The 23,331-nt window shown below is 43.4% G+C and overlaps 1 protein-coding gene across 2 annotated transcripts in view; it reads left to right on the forward strand.

Annotated features, from left to right (window-relative positions):
* The first annotated feature begins 11,014 nt into the window (after positions 1–11,014).
* Positions 11,015–23,331, forward strand: part of LOC147731591 (signal transducing adapter molecule 2-like) — a 520,259-nt gene continuing 507,942 nt past the window's right edge. For both annotated transcript variants that reach the window (XM_086956701.1, XM_086956702.1), the window contains exon 1: positions 11,015–11,218. In XM_086956701.1, coding sequence (XP_086812827.1) covers positions 11,179–11,218 — 40 coding nt within the window. In that variant the 5' untranslated portion in view covers positions 11,015–11,178. The remainder of the gene's footprint in view (positions 11,219–23,331) is intronic.

A 23,331-nucleotide genomic window follows, 5' to 3' on the forward strand; every position in this document is an offset into this window, starting at 1 on the left:
TATCGCCCTCAATCTATCTATCGCCCTCTATCTATCTATCTATCTATCGCCCTCACTCTATCTATCACCCTCACTTTATCTATCTATCGCCCTCACTCTATCTATCTCCCTCACTCTATCTATCACCCTCACTCTATCTATCTATCTATCGCCCTCTATCTATCGCCCTCCCTCTCTCTATCGCCTTCCCTCTATCTACCTATCGCCCTCACTCTATTACCCTCACTCTATCTATCTATCTATCTATCTATCTATCACCCTCACTCACTCTATCTATCAATCTATCGGCCTCAGTCTATTTATCTATCTATCTATCTATCTATCTATCTATCTATCTATCCATCTATCACCCTCACTCTATCTATCTATGGCCCTCACTCTATCTATTGCCCTCACTCTATCTATCTATTTATCGCCCTCACTCTATCTATCTATCGCTCTCACTCTATCTATCTATTGCCCTCACTCTATCTATCTATCTCTATCTGTCTATCTATCTATCTATCTATCGCCCTCACTTTATCTCTCTATCTATCGCCCTCACTCTATCGCCCTCACTCTATCTATCACCATCACTCTATCTATCTATCTATCTATCTATCTATCTATCTATCTATCTATCTATCTATCTATCTATCGCCCTCACTCTATCTATTGCCCTCACACTATCTATCGCATCATCACAGCATCACTCAGCACCACCACAGCATCACGCAGGGGCACCACAACATCACTGGGGTGGAGAAGTGTGGCTCAGGGGTTAGAGGCGGCAGACCTGGAGCTTGAGTTCGGCCCTGGACCAGGGTTCAATTCCCCGCCTCGGCGGGTCTTGGGCTCAAAAAATCCACGGGCTCGTTAATTCTCGCTCCGGTGCCTTCTCGACTCACGGGTTCACACTCTGCGACTCTGGGCAATAGCTTGCTTAATCTCCACAACGGCCCCTCGCGGTGGGATGCCTGGCTTTCACCTTGTGGATACCCTGCCAGGGTTATCTCACAGGGGAATACCAGGACGGGTTCCCTAAGCAAGCGCGGAGATGCCCCAGGGTAAGTCGTGCGCTATATAAGTTCCATTCATTTCATTTCATTTCACTGTGCGCTACCACAGCATCACTGAATGCCACATCATCACTCGCCGCCACCACAACATCACTCAGCGCCACCACAGCATCAATATGTGCAACTATTCAACAACAACTGGTTCAAATATGTTCTCTCAATGTTTCAAGCTTTATTACAAATTTTGAAAAAGATGTTAATATTTTCTGTTCTTGGATTTTTGTCACAATAAAATACACAGAACATAATCTTCACGAAAGTTATTTACAACATTTTAAGCTATTGCCATTATAAATTACAACAACTTTTATTTAAGTATTAATAATTTAAAAAAATTAAAAGCCATTGTTATTTGTAATATCAATACATCTAAGTCACATAAATACAACCCATAGCTATAGGTGTCACATTTGCGAAAGTTAAAACTATTGGCATTGTAAATGACAAAGCTATCTATCTATCCCCCTCACTCTATCTATCTCTCTATCTATCGCTCTCACTCGATCGCCCTCACTCTATCGCCATCACTCTATCTATCTATCGCCCTCTATCTATCTATCTATCTATCTATCTATCTATCTATCTATCTATCGCCCTCACTCAATCTATCTATCGCCCTCACTCTATCTATCTATTGCCCTCTATCTATCTATCTAGCTATCACCCTCTATCTCTCTATTTATCTATCACCCTCACTCTATCTATCTATGGCCCTCCCTCTATCTATTGCCCTTACTCTATCTATCTATCTATCTATCTATCTATCTATCTATCTATCTATCTATTGCCCTCACGCTATCGCCATTTATCTATCTATCTATCGCCCTCACTCTATCTATCACAATCACTCTATCTATCTATCGCTCTCTATCTATCGCCCTAACTCTATCTATCGCCCTCAATCTATCTATCGCCCTCTATCTATCTATCTATCTATCTATCGCCCTCACTCTATCTATCACCCTCACTTTATCTATCTATCGCCCTCACTCTATCTATCTCCCTCACTCTATCTATCACCCTCACTCTATCTATCTATCGCCCTCCCTCTCTCTATCGCCTTCCCTCTATCTACCTATCGCCCTCACTCTATCTATTACCCTCACTCTATCTATCTATCTATCTATCTATCTATCTATCTATCTATCTATCTATCTATCTATCTATCTATCACCCTCACTCACTCTATCTATCAATCTATCGGCCTCAGTCTATTTATCTATCTATCTATCTATCTATCTATCTATCTATCTATCCATCTATCACCCTCACTCTATCTATCTATGGCCCTCACTCTATCTATTGCCCTCACTCTATCTATCTATTTATCGCCCTCACTCTATCTATCTATCGCTCTCACTCTATCTATCTATTGCCCTCACTCTATCTATCTATCTCTATCTGTCTATCTATCTATCTATCTATCGCCCTCACTTTATCTCTCTATCTATCGCCCTCACTCTATCGCCCTCACTCTATCTATCACCATCACTCTATCTATCTATCTATCTATCTATCTATCTATCTATCTATCTATCTATCGCCCTCACTCTATCTATTGCCCTCACACTATCTATCGCATCATCACAGCATCACTCAGCACCACCACAGCATCACGCAGGGGCACCACAACATCACTGGGGTGGAGAAGTGTGGCTCAGGGGTTAGAGGCGGCAGACCTGGAGCTTGAGTTCGGCCCTGGACCAGGGTTCAATTCCCCGCCTCGGCGGGTCTTGGGCTCAAAAAATCCACGGGCTCGTTAATTCTCGCTCCGGTGCCTTCTCGACTCACGGGTTCACACTCTGCGACTCTGGGCAATAGCTTGCTTAATCTCCACAACGGCCCCTCGCGGTGGGATGCCTGGCTTTCACCTTGTGGATACCCTGCCAGGGTTATCTCACAGGGGAATACCAGGACGGGTTCCCTAAGCAAGCGCGGAGATGCCCCAGGGTAAGTCGTGCGCTATATAAGTTCCATTCATTTCATTTCATTTCACTGTGCGCTACCACAGCATCACTGAATGCCACATCATCACTCGCCGCCACCACAACATCACTCAGCGCCACCACAGCATCAATATGTGCAACTATTCAACAACAACTGGTTCAAATATGTTCTCTCAATGTTTCAAGCTTTATTACAAATTTTGAAAAAGATGTTAATATTTTCTGTTCTTGGATTTTTGTCACAATAAAATACACAGAACATAATCTTCACGAAAGTTATTTACAACATTTTAAGCTATTGCCATTATAAATTACAACAACTTTTATTTAAGTATTAATAATTTTAAAAAATTAAAAGCCATTGTTATTTGTAATATCAATACATCTAAGTCACATAAATACAACCCATAGCTATAGGTGTCACATTTGCGAAAGTTAAAACTATTGGCATTGTAAATGACAAAGCTATCTATCTATCCCCCTCACTCTATCTATCTCTCTATCTATCGCTCTCACTCGATCGCCCTCACTCTATCGCCATCACTCTATCTATCTATCGCCCTCTATCTATCTATCTATCTATCTATCTATCTATCTATCTATCTATCTATCTATCTATCTATCGCCCTCACTCAATCTATCTATCGCCCTCACTCTATCTATCTATTGCCCTCTATCTATCTATCTATCTAGCTATCACCCTCTATCTCTCTATTTATCTATCACCCTCACTCTATCTATCTATGGCCCTCCCTCTATCTATTGCCCTTACTCTATCTATCTATCTATCTATCTATCTATCTATCTATCTATCGCATTCACTCTATCTATCTATCTATCTATCGCATTCACTCTATCTATCTATCTATCTATCTATCTATCTATCTATCTATCTATCTATTGCCCTCACGCTATCGCCATTTATCTATCTATCTATCTATCGCCCTCACTCTATCACAATCACTCTATCTATCTATCGCCCTCACTCTAACGCCCTCACTCTATCTCCCTCACTCTATCACCCTCACTCTATCTATCTATCTATCGCCCTCTATGTATCGCCCTCCCTCTCTCTATCGCCTTCCCACTATCTACCTATCGCCCTCACTCTATCTATTACCCTCACTCTATCTATCTATCTATCTATCTATCTATCTATCTATCTATCTATCTATCTATCTATCTATCTATCACCCTCACTCACTCTATCTATCAATCTATCGGCCTCAGTCTATCTATCTATCTATCTATCTATCTATCTATCCATCTATCACCCTCACTCTATCTATTTATGGCCCTCACTCTATCTATTGCCCTCACTCTATCTATCTATTTATCGCCCTCACTCTATCGATCTATCGCCCTCACTCTATCTATCTATCTCCATCTATCTATCTATCTATCTATCTATCTATCTATCTATCTATCTATCTATCTATCTATCGCCCTCACTTTATCTCTCTATCTATCGCCCTCACTCTATCGCCCTCACTCTATCTATCGCCATCACTCTATCTATCTATCTATCTATCTATCTATCTATCTATCTATCGCCCTCACTCTATCTATTGCCCTCACTCTATCTATCGCATCATCACAGCATCACTCAGCACCACCACAGCATCACGCAGGGGCACCACAACATCACTGGGGTGGAGAAGTGTGGCTCAGGGGATAGAGGCGGCAGACCTGGAGCTTGAGTTCGGCCCTGGACCAGGGTTCAATTCCCCGCCTCGGCGGGTCTTTGGCTCAAAAAATCCACGGACTCGTTAATTCTCGCTCCGGTGCCTTCTCGACTCACGGGTTCACACTCTGCGACTCTGGGCAATAGCTTGCTTAATCTCCACAACGGCCCCTCGCGGTGGGATGCCTGGCTTTCACCTTGTGGATACCCTGCCAGGGTTATCTCACAGGGGAATACCAGGACGGGTTCCCTAAGCAAGCGCGGAGATGCCCCAGGGTAAGTCGTGCGCTATATAAGTTTCATTCATTTCATTTCATTTCACTGTGCGCTACCACAGCATCACTGAATGCCACATCATCACTCGTCGCCACCACAACATCACTCAGCGCCACCACAGCATCAATATGTGCAACTATTCAACAACAACTGGTTCAAATATGTTCTCTCAATGTTTCAAGCTTTATTACAAATTTTGAAAAAGATGTTAATATTTTCTGTTCTTGGATTTTTGTCACAATAAAATACACAGAACATAATCTTCACGAAAGTTATTTACAAAATTTTAAGCTATTGCCATTATAAATTACAACAACTTTTATTTAAGTATTAATAATTTAAAAAAATTAAAAGCCATTGTTATTTGTAATATCAATACATCTAAGTCACATAAATACAACCCATATCTATAGGTGTCACATTTGCGAAAGTTAAAACTATTGGCATTGTAAATGACAAAGCTATCTATCTATCCCCCTCACTCTATCTATCTCTCTATCTATCGCTCTCACTCTATCGCCCTCACTCTATCGCCATCACTCTATCTATCTATCGCCCTCTATCTATCTATCTATCTATCTATCTATCTATCTATCTATCTATCTATCTATCTATCTATCTATCTATCGCCCTCACTCAATCTATCTATCGCCCTCACTCTATCTATCTATTGCCCTCTATCTATCTATCTATCTAGCTATCACCCTCTATCTCTCTATTTATCTATCACCCTCACTCTATCTATCTATGGCCCTCCCTCTATCTATTGCCCTTACTCTATCTATCTATCTATCTATCTATCTATCTATCTATCTATCTATCTATCTATCTATCTATCGCATTCACTCTATCTATCTATCTATCTATCTATTGCCCTCACGCTATCGCCATTTATCTATCTATCTATCTATCGCCCTCACTCTATCTATCACAATCACTCTATCTATCTATCGCTCTCTATCTATCGCTCTAACTCTATCTATCGCCCTCAATCTATCTATCGCCCTCTATCTATCTATCTATCTATCGCCCTCATTCTATCTATCACCCTCACTTTATCTATCTATCGCCCTCACTCTATCTATCTCCATCACTCTATCTATCACCCTCACTCTATCTATCTATCTATCGCCCTCTATCTATCGCCCTCCCTCTCTCTATCGCCTTCCCTCTATCTACCTATCGCCCTCACTCTATCTATTACCCTCACTCTATCTATCTATCTATCTATCTATCTATCTATCTATCTATCCATCTATCACCCTCACTCACTCTATCTATCAATCTATCGGCCTCAGTCTATCTATCTATCTATCTATCTATCTATCTATCTATCTATCTATCCATCTATCACCCTCACTCTATCTATCTATGGCCCTCACTCTATCTATTGCCCTCACTCTATCTATCTATTTATCGCCCTCACTCTATCTATCTATCGCTCTCACTCTATCTATCTATTGCCCTCACTCTATCTATCTATCTCTATCTGTCTATCTATCTATCTATCTATCGCCCTCACTTTATCTCTCTATCTATCGCCCTCACTCTATCGCCCTCACTCTATCTATCACCATCACTCTATCTATCTATCTATCTATCTATCTATCTATCTATCTATCTATCTATCTATCGCCCTCACTCTATCTATTGCCCTCACTCTATCTATCGCATCATCACAGCATCACTCAGCACCACCACAGCATCACGCAGGGGCACCACAACATCACTGGGGTGGAGAAGTGTGGCTCAGGGGTTAGAGGCGGCAGACCTGGAGCTTGAGTTCGGCCCTGGACCAGGGTTCAATTCCCCGCCTCGGCGGGTCTTGGGCTCAAAAAATCCACGGACTCGTTAATTCTCGCTCCGGTGCCTTCTCGACTCACGGGTTCACACTCTGCGACTCTGTGCAATAGCTTGCTTAATCTCCACAACGGCCCCTCGCGGTGGGATGCCTGGCTTTCACCTTGTGGATACCCTGCCAGGGTTATCTCACAGGGGAATACCAGGACGGGTTCCCTAAGCAAGCGCGGAGATGCCCCAGGGTAAGTCGTGCGCTATATAAGTTCCATTCATTTCATTTCATTTCACTGAGCGCTACCACAGCATCACTGAATGCCACATCATCACTCGCCGCCACCACAACATCACTCAGCGCCACCACAGCATCAATATGTGCAACTATTCAACAACAACTGGTTCAAATATGTTCTCTCAATGTTTCAAGCTTTATTACAAATTTTGAAAAAGATGTTAATATTTTCTGTTCTTGGATTTTTGTCACAATAAAATACACAGAACATAATCTTCACGAAAGTTATTTACAACATTTTAAGCTATTGCCATTATAAATTACAACAACTTTTATTTAAGTATTAATAATTTAAAAAAATTAAAAGCCATTGTTATTTGTAATATCAATACATCTAAGTCACATAAATACAACCCATAGCTATAGGTGTCACATTTGCGAAAGTTAAAACTATTGGCATTGTAAATGACAAAGCTATCTATCTATCCCCCTCACTCTATCTATCTCTCTATCTATCGCTCTCACTCTATCGCCCTCACTCTATCGCCATCACTCTATCTATCTATCGCCCTCTATCTATCTATCTATCTATCTATCTATCTATCTATCGCCCTCACTCAATCTATCGCCCTCACTCTATCTATCTATTGCCCTCTATCTATCTATCTAGCTATCACCCTCTATCTCTCTATTTATCTATCGCCCTCACTCTAACTATCACCCTCTAGCTATCTATCTATCTATCGCCCTCACTCTATCTATCTATCGCCCTCACTCTATCTATCTATTGCCCTCACTCTATCTATCTATCTATCTCCCTCACTCTATCTATCTATCTATCGATCCCCTTCACTCCATCTGTCTATCTATGTATCTATCGCCCTCACTCTATCTATTGCCCTCACTCTATCTATCAATCTATCCATCTATCAATCACCCTCACTCTATCTATCGGCCTCACTCTATCTATCTATTGCCCTCTATATATCGATCTAGCTATCACCCTCACTCTATCTATCTGTCGCCCTCTTTCTATCTCTCTATCTATCTATTCCCCTCTATCTCTCTATTTATCTATCGCTCTCACTCTAACTATCACCCTCTTGCTATCTATCTATCTATCTATCGCCCTCACTCTATCTATCTATCGCCCTCACTCTATCTATCTATCTCTCTATCTATCGCCCTCACTCTATCTATCTATCACCCTCACTTTATCTATCAATCTATCGCCCTTACTCTATCTATCTATTGCCCTCACTCTATCTATCTATCTATCTCCCTCACTCTATCTATCTATCTATCTATCGATCCCCTTCACTCCATCTGTCTATCTATGTATCTATCGCCCTCACTCTATTGCCCTCACTCTATCTATCTATCAATCTATCCATCTATCAATCACCCTCACTCTATCTATCGGCCTCACTCTATCTATCTATCTACCTATCTATCTATCATCTATCTATCTCAATCACTCTATCTATCTATCTATCACAATCACTCTATCTATCTATCGCTCTCTATCTATCTATCTATCGCCGTCACTCTATCTATCAATCGCCCTCACTCTGTCTATCTATCTATCGCCCTCACTCTATCTATCCCCCTCACTCTATCGCCCTCACTCTATCACCCTGACTCTATCCATCTATCGCCCTTTATCTATCGCCCTCTATCTATCGCCCTCCCTCTATCTATCACCCTCTCTCTATCACCCTCACTCTATCTATCTATCGCCCTCACTCTATCGCCATCTATCTATCTATCGCCCTCACTCTATCTCTCTATCACCCTCACTCTATCTATCTATCTATCTATCGCCCTCACTCTACCTATTGCCCTCACTCTATCTATCGCCCTCTATTTATCGTCCTCCCTCCATCTATCCCCCTCACTCTATCTATCGCCCTCACTCTATCTATCTATCTATCGCATCACCACAGCATCACTCAGCTCCACCACAGCATCACGCAGGGGCACCACAACATCACTGTGCGCTACCACAGCATCACTGAATGCCACAGCATCACTCATCGCCACCACAACATCACTCAGCACCACCACAGCATCAATCTGTGCAACTATTCAACAACTGGTTCAAATATGTTCTCTCAATGTTTCAAGCTTTATCACAAATTTCACAAAAAGATGTTAATATTTCACTTCTGTTCTTGGATTTTCGTCACAATAAAATACACAGAACATAATCTTTACGAAAGTTATTTATAACATTTTAAGCTTTTGCCATTATAAATTACAATAACTTTTGTTAAAGTATTAATCTATACTACTATTATAAAGAGAGAACACAAACCTTTGAGCCAGGTAAACTCAAAAAGTACTGCACCAATCACTACACCCAATACACCATTTGAAAGGGGAGATGTAGCAGAAGGACATAGGCTATAGATGTGGACACCATATACATTAAAAAAGCAAAAACCCCTAAAGTGAGAAAGTAGTCCCTTGTGGGCATTAGCGTGGGCGTGTCAAACAAAAGATGTGGGCGTTTAGAGGGGCGTGTCAAACAAAAGATGTTGGCGTTTACAGGGGCATGGCCCAAAGTACAAACAATAAACATATGCCAAACAATTTCACTGTGCAAGGCACACACTTCACCACACACTTCAATGTGCATAGCGCAAATGCGATTTCAATGATTTCACTGTGCAGGGCACACACTTAACTGTGCATCCCGCGCATTTGCAAAGGGCCGCCTATCACTCGCCTCGACATTCGCGCATTCGTCGGCGTTACCCTTCAAACATTAACGCCTTCGTGGGATGACATCCAAAAAGGGGCGCGCCTTCCATAATAATACAGTGCCACAGGGGGCAGGCTTACAAAAAGGGCCGCCTATCATTCGCGTTGCTTCGCACAGCCCACCAATCACGACACACAATGATTAACACACACACGAGTTGCGATACAAAAATATAACAAATGTTTAACCATTTGACAAACGACAACGTTGTCATAGGGGGAGGAACATAAACAAATAGGCGCCCATTTCTTAGACAAGAAAGCCAATCGACGGAACATGAACGAGACTTTACTCACAAGGCTCCGAATAATTACATATGCTGCGGACAAAATTTCAAACTTACACAAACACTTCCGAATTTCAAACACTCTGCGTTATTAGTGGAACACTGCCAGTCCTTGCGCCAATAAAAAAAAAAATCATTAGTAAAGGGATCGAAAACGTAAACAAGGAAAGCCCCTTTCACAAACAAGCAATTTCAGGCAAAAACATCTGAACGACCACTGTAACACTTGCTGCACTTGCTGCGCAAATTACAACATTTGGGAAACAACAACATTTGCACACAGGGGGAACACTCTCAACAAGGACAGCAAAACAAAATTAAGTGTGGCTCAATGAAAACCTGCGGATGAATTAAAAACACATTACTACGCAAACAAAAAGTAAAGGCAACACTGAACATCGGCCATCCCCAGACAACGTCAGGATGGGCTGCTAGTAATTTATAAAAAATTAAAAGCCATTGTTATTTGTAATATCAATACATCTAAGTCACATAAATACAACACATAGCTATAGGTGTCACATTTGCGAAAGTTAAAAGTATTGGCATTGTAAATGACAAAGCTATTAATTTCGCTATTTTCAAAACCAACACATAAATAAAAAATGTGTCATTTACAATACCAATAGCTCAAACTTTCCTAATGCGAGAGCTATTGCGTTGCAAATGCTTGTTTGTATAATACGCTTCGACCTCTGCTTCCAATGCAATATCAAGGTTCATTCCACAACGGGATCAGGCACACAACAGTCCTGGACAGTATGCGTCACAGTTTCGTTAACACGTGCAGCTTCTCCAGTCAGTGACAACACGCACCAACCGATTACCCTCTTCTGGTTGCGATCTGGACTCTGCTTCCGTAACACTTTTTTCCCATCTCTCCACTCAACGCTGTACGTCACACTTGGCCAATCAGAATCCAAGGCCTCGACATGCCTCTCCTAGCATCTGTCACAGGAGGGCGGTGCTTGAGGCTGGAACTGCGCCGGTGCGTTGACGCACGGTCACGTGAGTCTCCAGTTCCGACGTCCGCGGTGCTTCCTAGTTGCTCTAACCTAAATCCAAAGAGGTGCTAAGAGAGGCCTGAGGGCGGACAGCGGTGCCTGGAACAGTGGGATCGGAGGTCGGCACCATGCCGCTCTTCGGATCCAACCCCTTCGATCAGGATGTCGGTGAGTTGGTGCGGCGGACCTGACTCAGGCTCCGGACATCTGACAGGGGGAGGCTGGGGATCCTAGACTTGACTATCCGATGTTCACGGTTTCCAGGAAGTGACAGTCCCAAGTAGCCAGGAATTAGTAGCTCCGCGACCCACCTCGTACCAGGAAGGGACATGTCATTAGCTCAACAGGTCCATCCTTGTTTACAGCTGTTCTGGACTTGGGCCACTCCTTCACAAATACCCCCAAGGTGGAAATGTACATGCCCTGAGACCCCAGTAACTACACCATGAAAACCCATTCGCAGAACACAGTAAGAAACACAACGTTTCGACGGTTGAGTAAAAAGAGCACTGCTGCCGAAAAGAAGTAACATGAAAGTGACAGCACTGTCAGAAAACCAGTGAAACGCCTGCAGCTGCTGGGGAGTAGCTTCCACCAGGAAGTATTAAAGTGACAGGTCTCAGTTGGGATCGAAAGATAGACACCCACGCAAAGCTTAAAGAAGCACTTTCGTCACAGCGTTGTATTACAACAGCAGCAGTAATAAAGTAACAAGCAGGAGTGCTGGCATAGACACTCACTGAAACATCACTAAAACTTCCAGCTGGTGCAACTATCATAGCAGCATTGCCATAGAGTACAACTAAAACAGCAGTGTTGCCAGCGGGTATCATTACAGCACAATTACAGCCATAAAGTATTATTACAGCTGTAATGTTAAAGTTATAAAACAGTGGTACTGTAAGAGGATCATTGCGGCGCAAATACATTAAATTAAAATAGTAAATGCAGTGGTACCTATATTTATTATTATTATGTGTTCGATAGTAATAGCTAAGTGATGACTCGGTATGGCATTAATATGGAGATGGTAACCCTGCTGTCAAGCAGCGTTAGAGCTGCAGCACTACAATTGAGTATTATTAATGTGACACACTTTGCAGCTGATTAGTATTAAAAACTTTGCTCTGCTTGTGAGGTGTCTCGAACGGGCAGTCCTACTGGTGAGTAGTGCTGGCCCCGTAGCCCACCAGGAAATGATAGACAGCAGCCCCACTTGCTGATGTTGCCACACTGAAGTATAGAAAAAAGTGATTGATGGAAGGTTTCAATTAATTTTAGCCACTGAGGTAGCATGGGGGGCGAAAAAAGGTGGAATGGGATACGGTCTGAGTGATTGCTAGTGGCTGGGATTAATTCAAGCATTCCACCCATCACTGTGTTGTATTTGCATTTGACTCTTTAAGTGCGGTTGGTATACCCAGAAGGGGGCTTTCATGCTCACTGTACCATTGGAACAAAGCTATACCTGTCTGAAGAGCCAACAACAAGGGCGAGACCGGTCCTGGGTTACTTGTGTTACAGTTCAGGGAGGACTTGGCCTGCCAGTTTGGGCTGGACTGTTCCCATGAGGAGCAGGGTCAAGACTGAAGGGGCATGATGGACAAAAAGCAATGGATTGTGATGGAGCCCAAGGGATTGCCAGTGGCTGGGATTAATTCAAGCATTCCATCCATCACCTTGTTGTTTTTAGGGCTCGTGCCTGCGTTGCAGTGGGCAGCAATGCTGGCGCACGCGAGAGCCCTTTTGTAGGAAGTTTAAAACTGTACATAGAAATTGCACATGCTTGTGAGTGTGCTTTTTCTTTTTTGGTACGGGATTGGCTTGTGCCTGCTTGCATTTTAGAAACTGGGCACGCAATAGGCCAAAGGCGGGTGCGTTGCTCCTTTCATGGCCTATTGGTGTCGGTTACCACAGGGTAACATGTGTGTTTGCATTATCGTGAGCAGATACGTGCACGATAATGCAAAACACATGGCTCGCTGCGGCGCGCGCGCACCACTGGTGTGCTTGTTTTCCTGGCTAGGGCCGGGTCTGTAGCTAGCCAGATACAGACCTCTTCCCAGGGTGGTGGTGGGGGGTGATGGAGGTTTAACGCTGCTCTTGAAAAGGAAGAAGAAACATGAGAGCAGCTCGAAGTCCTGCTGGAAATTGCACAGTAATTTTGAAATTGTGGGATTAGTGGTTTAATGCCTCTGCTAAATTTAAAAAAGAAGTGTCTGGCGATGATATTACAATTGTTTACTAAACTACACTCCCTCGATATCCGGTGGCCGTCATACGTGAGCGTTGTATCTTATGGCCATAAAACCTGCGAACTGCGGCCAAATTCAAAGTCTATTTTTTTTTTTTTAAAGGTTGCCCCAAAGATAATGTTGTATTGTGCTGATGGGTAATTCTGATTTGTTAATTGAGGCAGGCGCAGTAAACATACTGTTGATGATGTCAGGGCGCATATTGTGGAGCAAGAGCTGACTAAGGGGCATCATGATGACCACGGCTGCAGTCCGGCTGACCTTGCTGTTGGACAGCGGCCAGACTGAAGAAACCTTGAGAGGCTCACGGAAGTGAGAGACCATTGTTTGAGGCTCACAAAGTGACTGTGTTTGAGGCTCACAAAACGGTTAGGTTGGACAATGGAAAGGTGTGACGTTTGAAGAGAATGGCTGTAACCTTGAAGATACGTACAGAGGACGCAGGAGGTCACAATCAGAAGATGTTTTTCCCTTAACTGATGGTGAAAATGATTGTGAAGTAAACGTGCCATCTCTTGCTGTCTCTGTGTGCTGACCAGGTGTCTTGGTGATGGTGTCCCTGTACCTGTGGACGGCGGTGGGTGTGTGTTGGGAGTCAGATGCTTCTGTGGAAGGTGGCACTGTGCAGGAAGCCCTCCTGGCTGCTGATTGGTGCATGGAAGACAGTGTCCGAGCAGTGTTTGGATATAGGAACGAGAAGGCCTCTCAAGTGACTGAGTAATCTTATATGTGAAGATGACTGAGGTTTGTTATATCCAAGTTTAATTCTAGTGTTGAATTTCTAACACTTATTTTTTATTTTCTCCGTTACCCTATTTTGGGTTATATTTTTCTTCTACTGATTATATAGTGATGGTCAGAGGTTTATTTATCTATTTTTTGTTTAAGAGGGTAGATGTGTTGTACTGTGCTAATGTTATCAGTCTATTCAGCAGATGTCATCCTTCCCCGAGTCAGAACGTCGCAGGGGTCTGACCTCTAGGAGGGGATGGGTGCAAGCAGAGGAGCTGTTTTGGTGAAGGTCCGGACCCTTCTGGAATACATTATTTGAATCCAGGAATTTTTGGTGTCGCATTAGTTTTACAACACTACATGTTCCTGATTCCCCTCCACCACTCCCCCACGCGCCTGGTGAGAATGGTGCTCTGTCGAAGCTGCAACTACATCCCAGCATGGCTGAGTATGTATTTCATCTTTCTGGAGGCGATACTCTTAATATAAATACGGGTTACAAATAATGCGTGGTCTGTACTGATCCACGACACGGAACACCTGACACTCCAAGAGGTATTTAAAGATGGTAATTTTATAATACTATGTTATTACCTCGATTACTCAAGCGTTGATGTCACAAATTCGCTCCCTACTTTTTGTCTGTTTTTTAAGAAATCCTTCATTTTTGAAGTTGAAGCAGCGCACACTTGCTTTTGATTGGCCGCTCGTGGGACAACGCAGGTATTTAGTCTGCTCTGTGATCACTGTGTCGCACCGCACTGCCCTCTCTGTTGCCCTGTGGAAAACCCAGTTTTCCACATTTTGCGAGATAAACAGCGGAAACAGCCCGCCTAGGAGGCGCAAGCGTACAATAGCGTTGGTGTTATTGACCTTATCGCGGCTGTCACGACTCCTGAGGTCCTTCCATTCATGGCTTATTGACACGTCTCATGGTACACTTTAGGGACTTGCATTTATGACCTACTAGCAGCCCGCCCCAGCGTTGCCTGGGGCAGAAGGGGGCTGGGGGCAGCATTTCAGGCTTGCGTGCACTCCCGCCCCGGCCCCCGCCCGCCACGACATTGTCTGTGTCCCGGACAATGTCGTGGCGGGCGGGGGCCGGGGCGGGAGTGCAGGCAAGCCTGAAATGCTGCCCCTAGACCCTGAGCCTTACCGCAGTTGTTCCGGGCCAACCTCCTGCACCAGCTCCCTCCCTTCCCATGTCCCAGAGCCTTACCTGAGCCGCCGCTCCTCCCCGAGCTCCTCACTTCACCGCCGCTCCTCCTCGTCATCACGTACGTTGCGGCCAGCGCTACGTCGTGGCCGTCAGCGTCGCGGCCGGCGCTACTTTCAGGGCACTACTTTTTTTTTAAAGTTATATTTTTACATTTACGTTTTTTTTTTTATTTTCTATAGCCCATGTCCATCTGCACACCCTGAGGATTACAACAATGTATTGGGTGTGTGGATTGGTGCTGTGGTACCCGAGTTTACCTTGCCAAAAGGTTTGTGTTCTCTCTTTATAATAGTAGTACTAGCAGCCTGCCCCAGCGTTGCCTGCGGCAGAAGGGGGCCGGGGGCAGCATTTCAGGCTTGCGTGCACTCATGGCTCCCGCCCGTCCCTCCGCCCGTCCCTCTGTGCGCACCCGCGGCTCTTGGCTGCTTCACTTACCTCACCCGCCGACGTTGCCCGGGGCAGAAGGGGGCTGGGTGCAGCATTTTGGGCTTGTGTGCACTCATGGCTCCCGCCCGTCCCTCGGTGCGCACCCGCAGCTCTTGGCTGCTTCACTTACCTCACCCGCCGCTCCTCCCCGCGCTGCTGATTTTACCGCTCCACTGCTCCTCCGCTTCTCGCTGCTCCTCACCGCTTGACCGCCGCTCCTCCCCGCGCTCATGTCCTCCGCTCTTCCTGTTGCTCCTGAACGCCGCTCCTCTCCGCACTCCCGATGTCATCACGTAGACGTCGCTGCCGGCGCTACTTGCAAGGCACTACTTTATTTTTATTTCTAAATTTTTAAACAACGTATATTTTTTATTTATGTATAACCTATGTCCTTCTGCTTGCCCTGAGGTTTTCAAATAGGTCTTGGGTGTTTGGATTGGTGGTGTACTTTTCGAGTTTACCTGGCTCAAAGGACACAGTTCTCTCTTTATAATAGTAGTATAGATAGATTTGACACGTCTCATGGTTCACATTAAGTCCTTGCATTTATGACGTATTTGACACCTCTCACGGCACGCATTAGGTCCGTGCATTTATAACTTATTGACACATCTCACCATACACATTTAGCTCTTGCATTTATGGCTTATTGACCGGTGACCACACGAGCCACATAAGGAAACAGTATCTTATATTTTAAAAGATGTTTCCCCTTTATTACCACTCATCCATCTGCAGTAAGTTTCTCTAGACAATACTTTTCAGTCTGCTTATACATTGTTTTAGTTTTAGTTCGTGGTGACCTTCTGTTCATTTAATAATGGCAGGCCCGTCAGCTGTTTTTTCTGTCCCTTGCACGTGAGCACCTGCCAGGGGAGGGGTTGTTGTGTTTAGTGAGCAGGCTGTGGAAGAGAAAGTAACGAGGGAAGGGAGCATGCAGCTGCTGGCTAGTAGGCGAGAGTAGAGTCAGTAGGGTTAAACATAGATTTGAAGAACAACAGAGCGCTGCAGTAGACTCGGGGGTTGGTAGGTTATCAAACCACTTGTGTCAGGAAGGCTCTAAAAAATGTCTAGGAAAACTGGTTTTAAGTGGCTTAACCGCACAGATACGGATTGAACGCTTAACATAAAGTTTTATAACTAGAGGAGGTGAATCTACCCCGTGCACCCCAAGGATAGATCTCCTTAACTGGACAAGTACAATTTATTTACAGATTTATTTATTTTATTTTAGGAGTTTTATATAGCGCTACCTGGAACCCAGGATATCGGAGCGCTTCACAACAAATAACTTGTATGCTTATAGGCTGAACAGAGATTATAGTAGAACATAGGGGTTTGCACCAGATATAGATATTACTTTATTATTATGTAAAGGAGCCTGCAATCTCTCTATAAATGCCATTCTCTAATTACCTTATTACAGGTGACTTGTGACATAGCTGCTCAGCTGTAATAAGTTATTACAGTTGAGTTCTGATGTCACAGTTCCTGCTGCCAGAGCCAGCTGCCAGGGTGAAGGGCAGGTCAAGGAGCATGCACAGGGCCACAGGTTAAACAAGGAAAACGGGAACTGGCTTTTCTTTCTTATATAGCGCCAAGACACCTCGGGGTATTTGCGCGCTATATGAGTTCAAAGGGTAAGTTTATTTAGATCGTAATCTTTAAACCAATACACAGTACTTACTTACATTAAAATTAATATCTATCAGCAGCAATACATACAAAATTCTCATTAAGATCTCATTCCTTTAAAAGAAAGGTGTAAATGGACTTCTTTCAAACGTATAACATTTAAAACTGGATACACATATTATCAATTACTCCACATGATTTTTATCCTTAAAAACTTATAAAAACGGTTATCTCTAGACACAGATCTATTTAAAACCTTAAAATGTATTCCTGATTTATTATAAAACTCTGTACAACCTTTATAAATTTCCCAAGTCCGATTTAAATATCAATGCTTGGAAGTTCTGTAATTAGATCAAGTGCTTGTCTCCTATTTCTTATATCATATTTTACGAATATTGGACGCAGCCAAAGTTTACGCTGTTCTAAAATATTTGTACAGTCCAACAAAAAGTGCAAGGTATCCCCTTTTGTACCCAACCTGCATTTACAGTGCCCATTAGGGTCCAACATTTTTGTTTTGAGTTCTTTATTTGATATCCATGGGTTGATCCCAATGCGTAACCTTAGGATCTGTTGCCTAAACCACGGGTTAGGCAATAGATCCAAGTAAGGGAACCAGGTTTCCTTTGCCCATGCATTCATCATAAACTCCACCGATATGTTTTTGCCAAGATATTCCCTATCCGTGCTTCTAGTAGCGGCTTGACCTTTGGTTCTTAGCTCATGTTTTGAGCACTCGATTGTTAGCGAATCACGAGATATATCCACTTTTATATTTTCGCAGGCCTGTAACATTCTCCTCCTACACATCTTTGCCCATTTTAGGTCACTATGTTGTATTTCATTTCAACACCAATGGGCAACTTTTTGATCATTTTCAAGACGTTTCCAAAATCTAATTACTGCACATTGTGCCTGGACCCCCCAAGCAGTTGTCCCTAGCTCTGTTCTTATGGCTTGCACCATTGCCAATGGGGGTAGGGATAAGAGCTTTTTTAAGCATTTTCCTTCCTCCAGGTCCCAGACTCCCTTACTGCTCAAATAAAGGATTTCTGCTCCGTAGAGGACTTGTGGTGGGATCATCGCATTAAAAGCTTTCAATAGTGGTCGATGAGACTTATCCCCATAATCTTGATTGAACATTTTTAAACCAGCAATTGAAGTTTGTGACTTTGCTTTTTGGGCTTCCAGGTGAGTTTGCCAATTTAATTTTTTATCGAACCACACACCTAGGTATCGGTATTCATTTACAGATTCTAATTTAAGATATCCTAAAAACCAATTAAACATAATCACTTTTTTCCCCTAAGCACAGGATTTTCGTCTTGTCTAGATTTACCTTTAAAAATAACTTCTTACACTATTCATTAAAAGAGTTTAATTTCCTTTGAAGGCCAATTTCTGTTTGATCCACTATTACTAGATCATCTGCGTATAGCAGACACGGCACCTTTTTGCCATCCGTTCTTGGACTGGCACTACCCTTCACTTCTAGGCATTTTGGTAATTCTGATAGGAAGATGGAGAATAACTGAGGGGCCAAAACGCAGCCTTGCCTCAGTCCATTCCCAATTGGAATTTTCGGCGTCAGTGACCCCTCAGTATCCCTGATCACTTGGGCCCAATTTTCCCAGTGCAATTCGTTTAGTACCGTCAACAGGTCTCTTGGGATATTTTTCTTTGTTAATATTTCCCAGATACAGTCCCTGTCCACAGAGTCAAATGCGGCTCGGAAGTCCACGAAGCAGCAACAGAGTTTTCCGTTCTGCTCCGTCGACTTCCTTGCCATAGCCCATAAGGAGAAGCAGTGGTCTATTGTTGAGTGTCCTGCTCTGAACCCTTCCTGTTCGATCGGTATTATTGAGTTCTCCTCAACCCAGTCATTTAATCTATTTAAGACTAGTTTTGAGAAGACCTTTTCCCCTATATCCAGGAGATTTATCAATCTATAGTTTTGTGGTTCCCCTGGGCTACCCTTTTTGTGGATAGGTCTGATTATTGCCCCCTTCCAATTTATTGGCATTTTTCCTTCTGTTAGAACTAAATGGAAGAGGTGGGAAAAAAACTTTGCCCACCATTTTGTTTGGGATTTAAGAATTATGGCCGGAAGGTTATCCGGCTCTGTCGCTCCAGTTATGTTCAACTTCTTAATTATTTCTGCAACGCGGTCTTCTGCGAAGTCTAATTTAAATTCATCTGAAGTTTTCTGTCAACCTGGGGGTACTCTTGCTCCTGAAGCTAATCTCGCTTCGTACAATTCCCTTATGTATTTATCCCAGGCTGCCTCACTTACGACGCAAATCATGTCTCTAGCTGGGGGAGACGATGCTGCTTTTATCAATTTCCAGAATTGTCTCAAGTTCTTATTTTCGATTGATTCTAGCAGCTCTCCCCAGCATTTCTCTTTATACTCGCTTTTTGCGTAAAGGACCATCTTTTTAAACTCTACTTTTAGGAAAATAATGTTTTTTCCTCTCTAGGTTAAATTCTTTCTTCTGTTTCCTAGCTTCTGCCCTTATCTCCTTTTTTTAATTTGACAGTCCATTGAGAACCATTTCAGACGACTGGCACGATTTATTAAGCCTTTTCTTTTATTCTTTTTTAATTCTATCCTAAGGCATTGGACTGATTGGGCGATTTTCTCCTCGTACCATTTTAAATTTAATTTTTCTAGATTTACTAATTCTGTCTTTTGTTGGAACGATTTTAACTTTTCCACATGAATCACCTTCTCCATTAGTTCCACCCTTCCCCATTTTAATCTCACGGAGAGTAGGTTGTGGTCACTACTCTCACCGTGTGATACCTTGAAGTCTTGCACTATAAGGGGAAATTCCAAGCTGGCGTAAAGACATAATCAATTGGGGAATTTTGTGCTCCTTTTTTAAAAGTCTTCTTTGCAGGGCAGTCTGATTTAAACCTGCCATTTAGGCAAAATAGACCCTTTCCCCCAAATAATTGGCCAATTCCCAATCCAGCTTTGAAGGGTCACATAGTGGAAAATTAGCATATCTTATTCCATAGGTATCTAATAATTCTGTGTTCCAACGATCGGTCTTCATTGGATATAACTTATGGTTAAAATCCCCTAAAATTAATAATGTGTCTGAGGTGTACTTTTCAAAGATGTCCTCTACATCCTGTTTGAAATTACCCATCTCTGTTACATAGTCGCCTACATTGTCCCACTGTATATATACATTTATGACAATTAACTTTTCATATGGCTTATCCTGATTGAGATGGTTTATCCTGCACACCAATTACCATTTACACTTTACTTTTAACAATGTCACATTCCTTAATATTTTCGTTGAGATAAGCGTCATTATTCCCCCCGAAGGGCGACCAAATCTTTGTCTTGTTGCCGGTCGATTTAGCTGGTAGTAGCCCTCGAAGATAGGGGTTTCGCTGCACGCCCAAGTCTCTTGTAGGCAGGCAATTGCTACTTCGTTTACTTGTGACTTTATCTGTTCCCTTTTTAAGTCCTTGCCTAGCCCATTTATATTCCACGTTAAGAGACTTAGGGCAGACGGCACCCCTCTCTCCTATTCTATCTCACTTAGTCCCCCACTTCCATCCAGCTCGTACTCGATTGAATCACCTAAATAGCTACATTGACTCCAATTGCCCCACCAATCCTCTTTCACAGTGTTGTTTATCACTACCTTTAGTCGGTTACCCCCTTCCTCATTTCCCTGATGTAGTCTCACCTGTCTCTCCCTCAGACCAGCGTGACAGTTTAGGAAGTCCCTTCCTGGTAGTGCCTTCCCCTTAAGTCCTTTTCGGAGAGCACCTTTACTCCCTCTTGGAGAATCTCACCGGCTGCCTTCAAAATTGCCTTTTTTACCTGATCTGAGTATAACAAAACTTTTGTTATTTCCCTACCTGGCTTGCTATCTATGAAGCCCACCTGTCTTAGGTCTTTTGTATCGATCCCACTCAGGCTTACACACTTAGAGAAGATCGCCAATATTTGTGATCTATTTAGGGGTTTTATTTTTCTTGACTTCTTTCCCCTTTGGCCTTATGCAGCTGGTTCTAAGTAGACCCATTTATTATTCACCTGATCTTCTCCTTTCCCTGGGGACACTATAGTTATCTGTCTTAGTCCTTTCTTCCCTGTTGCTCCCTTTTCTAGCTTATACAACTTCGGTGTATCTTCCAGGTTACGATAACTCTGGGGGGGGGGGGGTCTGCCTTTGTCTTTTTAGTGAGGTAGTTATTCTCTGACTTATAGGTTTGCTCTTTTCTACTGTCTCTTTTGGGGCCTTGTCATTCTGACCCTTTTTCTGTGTCTTTTTCTGTGTGTTTTGAGCCTTCCTTTTCATTTCTATTTCCAGGGGTCTGGACGAGACAAAGGACCGGTCCATGACATTTAATGTCCCTCTGGATTCCTTTGTCTTCGACTTTTCCCTTGGCGCTACCTGTCTGGCCTGCTTTTTGCCTGCCCTGCCTTTGTTGTGGGCTCTTGCATGATCACATCTCCTTCTTACCAGCATTGGGCGCCTAGAAATATACGCATTATCTGAAGGCTCTACCAGATCACTCCCCAGGTTTTGTTCGGTAACCTGGGGGCTTCCTACTGGTCTTATTAAAGTAGACATTTGTCCTTTAATTCCAGTCAGCTCATCCTCAATCTTCTTTAGGTATTGCTTTTGGGCATTCAGAACCCCGTTGTTCAGTAGAGAAACTTCGAGGATCCCTTGCAGAGTTTATTGTAACATTAAAAGCAGGTCCATCATTGAGGTGGTAGGGGCCGCTGAGAGATCGGAGTCCTGTTGGCTATTTCTGTCAGGGGTTATATGACTTCCGTTTTTTCCAGGGCACTGCATATTTGAGTTATTTCCCCTTCCTTCACTCAGTTGTACTTGGTTTGAGGTTGCCCCCCAAATAAACTTGTCTCAAGGCTGTCTCTTCTCATATGCTCTTCGTTCCCCGAGGCTTGAAAAGAAAACAGTTTTGGTGATGAAGAGAGCCGTGGTACCAACAGATTTGAATTCTGACTGTGACGTGATAGATTTATTAACAGAGGATCCTCCATCTCATCTTCCAGTTCTTTTTCTGGCCTCTCTCTCAGGTTTTGATCCCACCTTGGGGCACAGCATCTATTTCCTTATTTGTTGTCTCTGGGCCCTCCTCCTCATCCGAGTCCACAATAATTGCAGATGGCTTTTGGCTTTATAGTGTTTGCCTAAGAAGTCCTTTACAGGGTTAGAAGGCTCGGTGGTCTTCTTTTTAGCAGATACTAAGGAGCACCCCTTTTTTGCTTGCGGACCTTTTTTGATCCTTTTTTACATTTCCCTTTCTTGCGTCTCCCCTCGGAAATGTTCTCCTGGGAAATCAAACTTTCTTGACTCTCTTCCCTTAACCTGGATCCTACCAGTATTTCGCTCGTCTCCAGGCTGGTATCTTGCGTGTCCTTCCTTACTTTCTATCTTAATTTGGGGCCCATACGCTTTTATGGGGTTATACTGAGGGGATTGTTTGCTTTATCCCTATTAAGTTTCTCTTATGTGAGAGGATCTGCTGGTCTGTCGTTTTTATTGCTAGCGTTTTACTTGGCTATTGACTCTGTCACTCATTCACTGATGCTGCTCTCTACTAACCACTGACAGCAAACACTCATCAAGTTCAGTAGTGGCAGCAAACACTCATCGAGTTCAATAGTGGCAGCAAACACTCATCATGTTCAAGTTCAATGGTTCAGTGATACTATAAATTTGGTAGAACAGCCAACAGTCAAGGCACCAGGGGGAATTGATTTTGAATAATCAGGGGTAAAGTTGACTCGTACCCCAGTAATCTGCAGATGTCCGCAAATACACTGTAGTCTATAGGCTGTAGTAGCTGCCAACACTCCCTCGCTCCCTTGCCCCCCCTTCTTCTTTCACTCGTGGGGAATTATGTCCGGATTATATCCGTGCACAGAAGGCTCAGGAGGTTAGGGGCAGCGCGTTCCGCGTTCCGAAACGCCAAGACGCGAAACGCTGGTACAATGTGCCTCACCT

The sequence above is a fragment of the Lissotriton vulgaris genome, chromosome 2_1, assembly GCF_964263255.1.
Source record: "Lissotriton vulgaris chromosome 2_1, aLisVul1.2, whole genome shotgun sequence".
NCBI classification, from domain to species: domain Eukaryota; kingdom Metazoa; phylum Chordata; class Amphibia; order Caudata; family Salamandridae; genus Lissotriton; species Lissotriton vulgaris.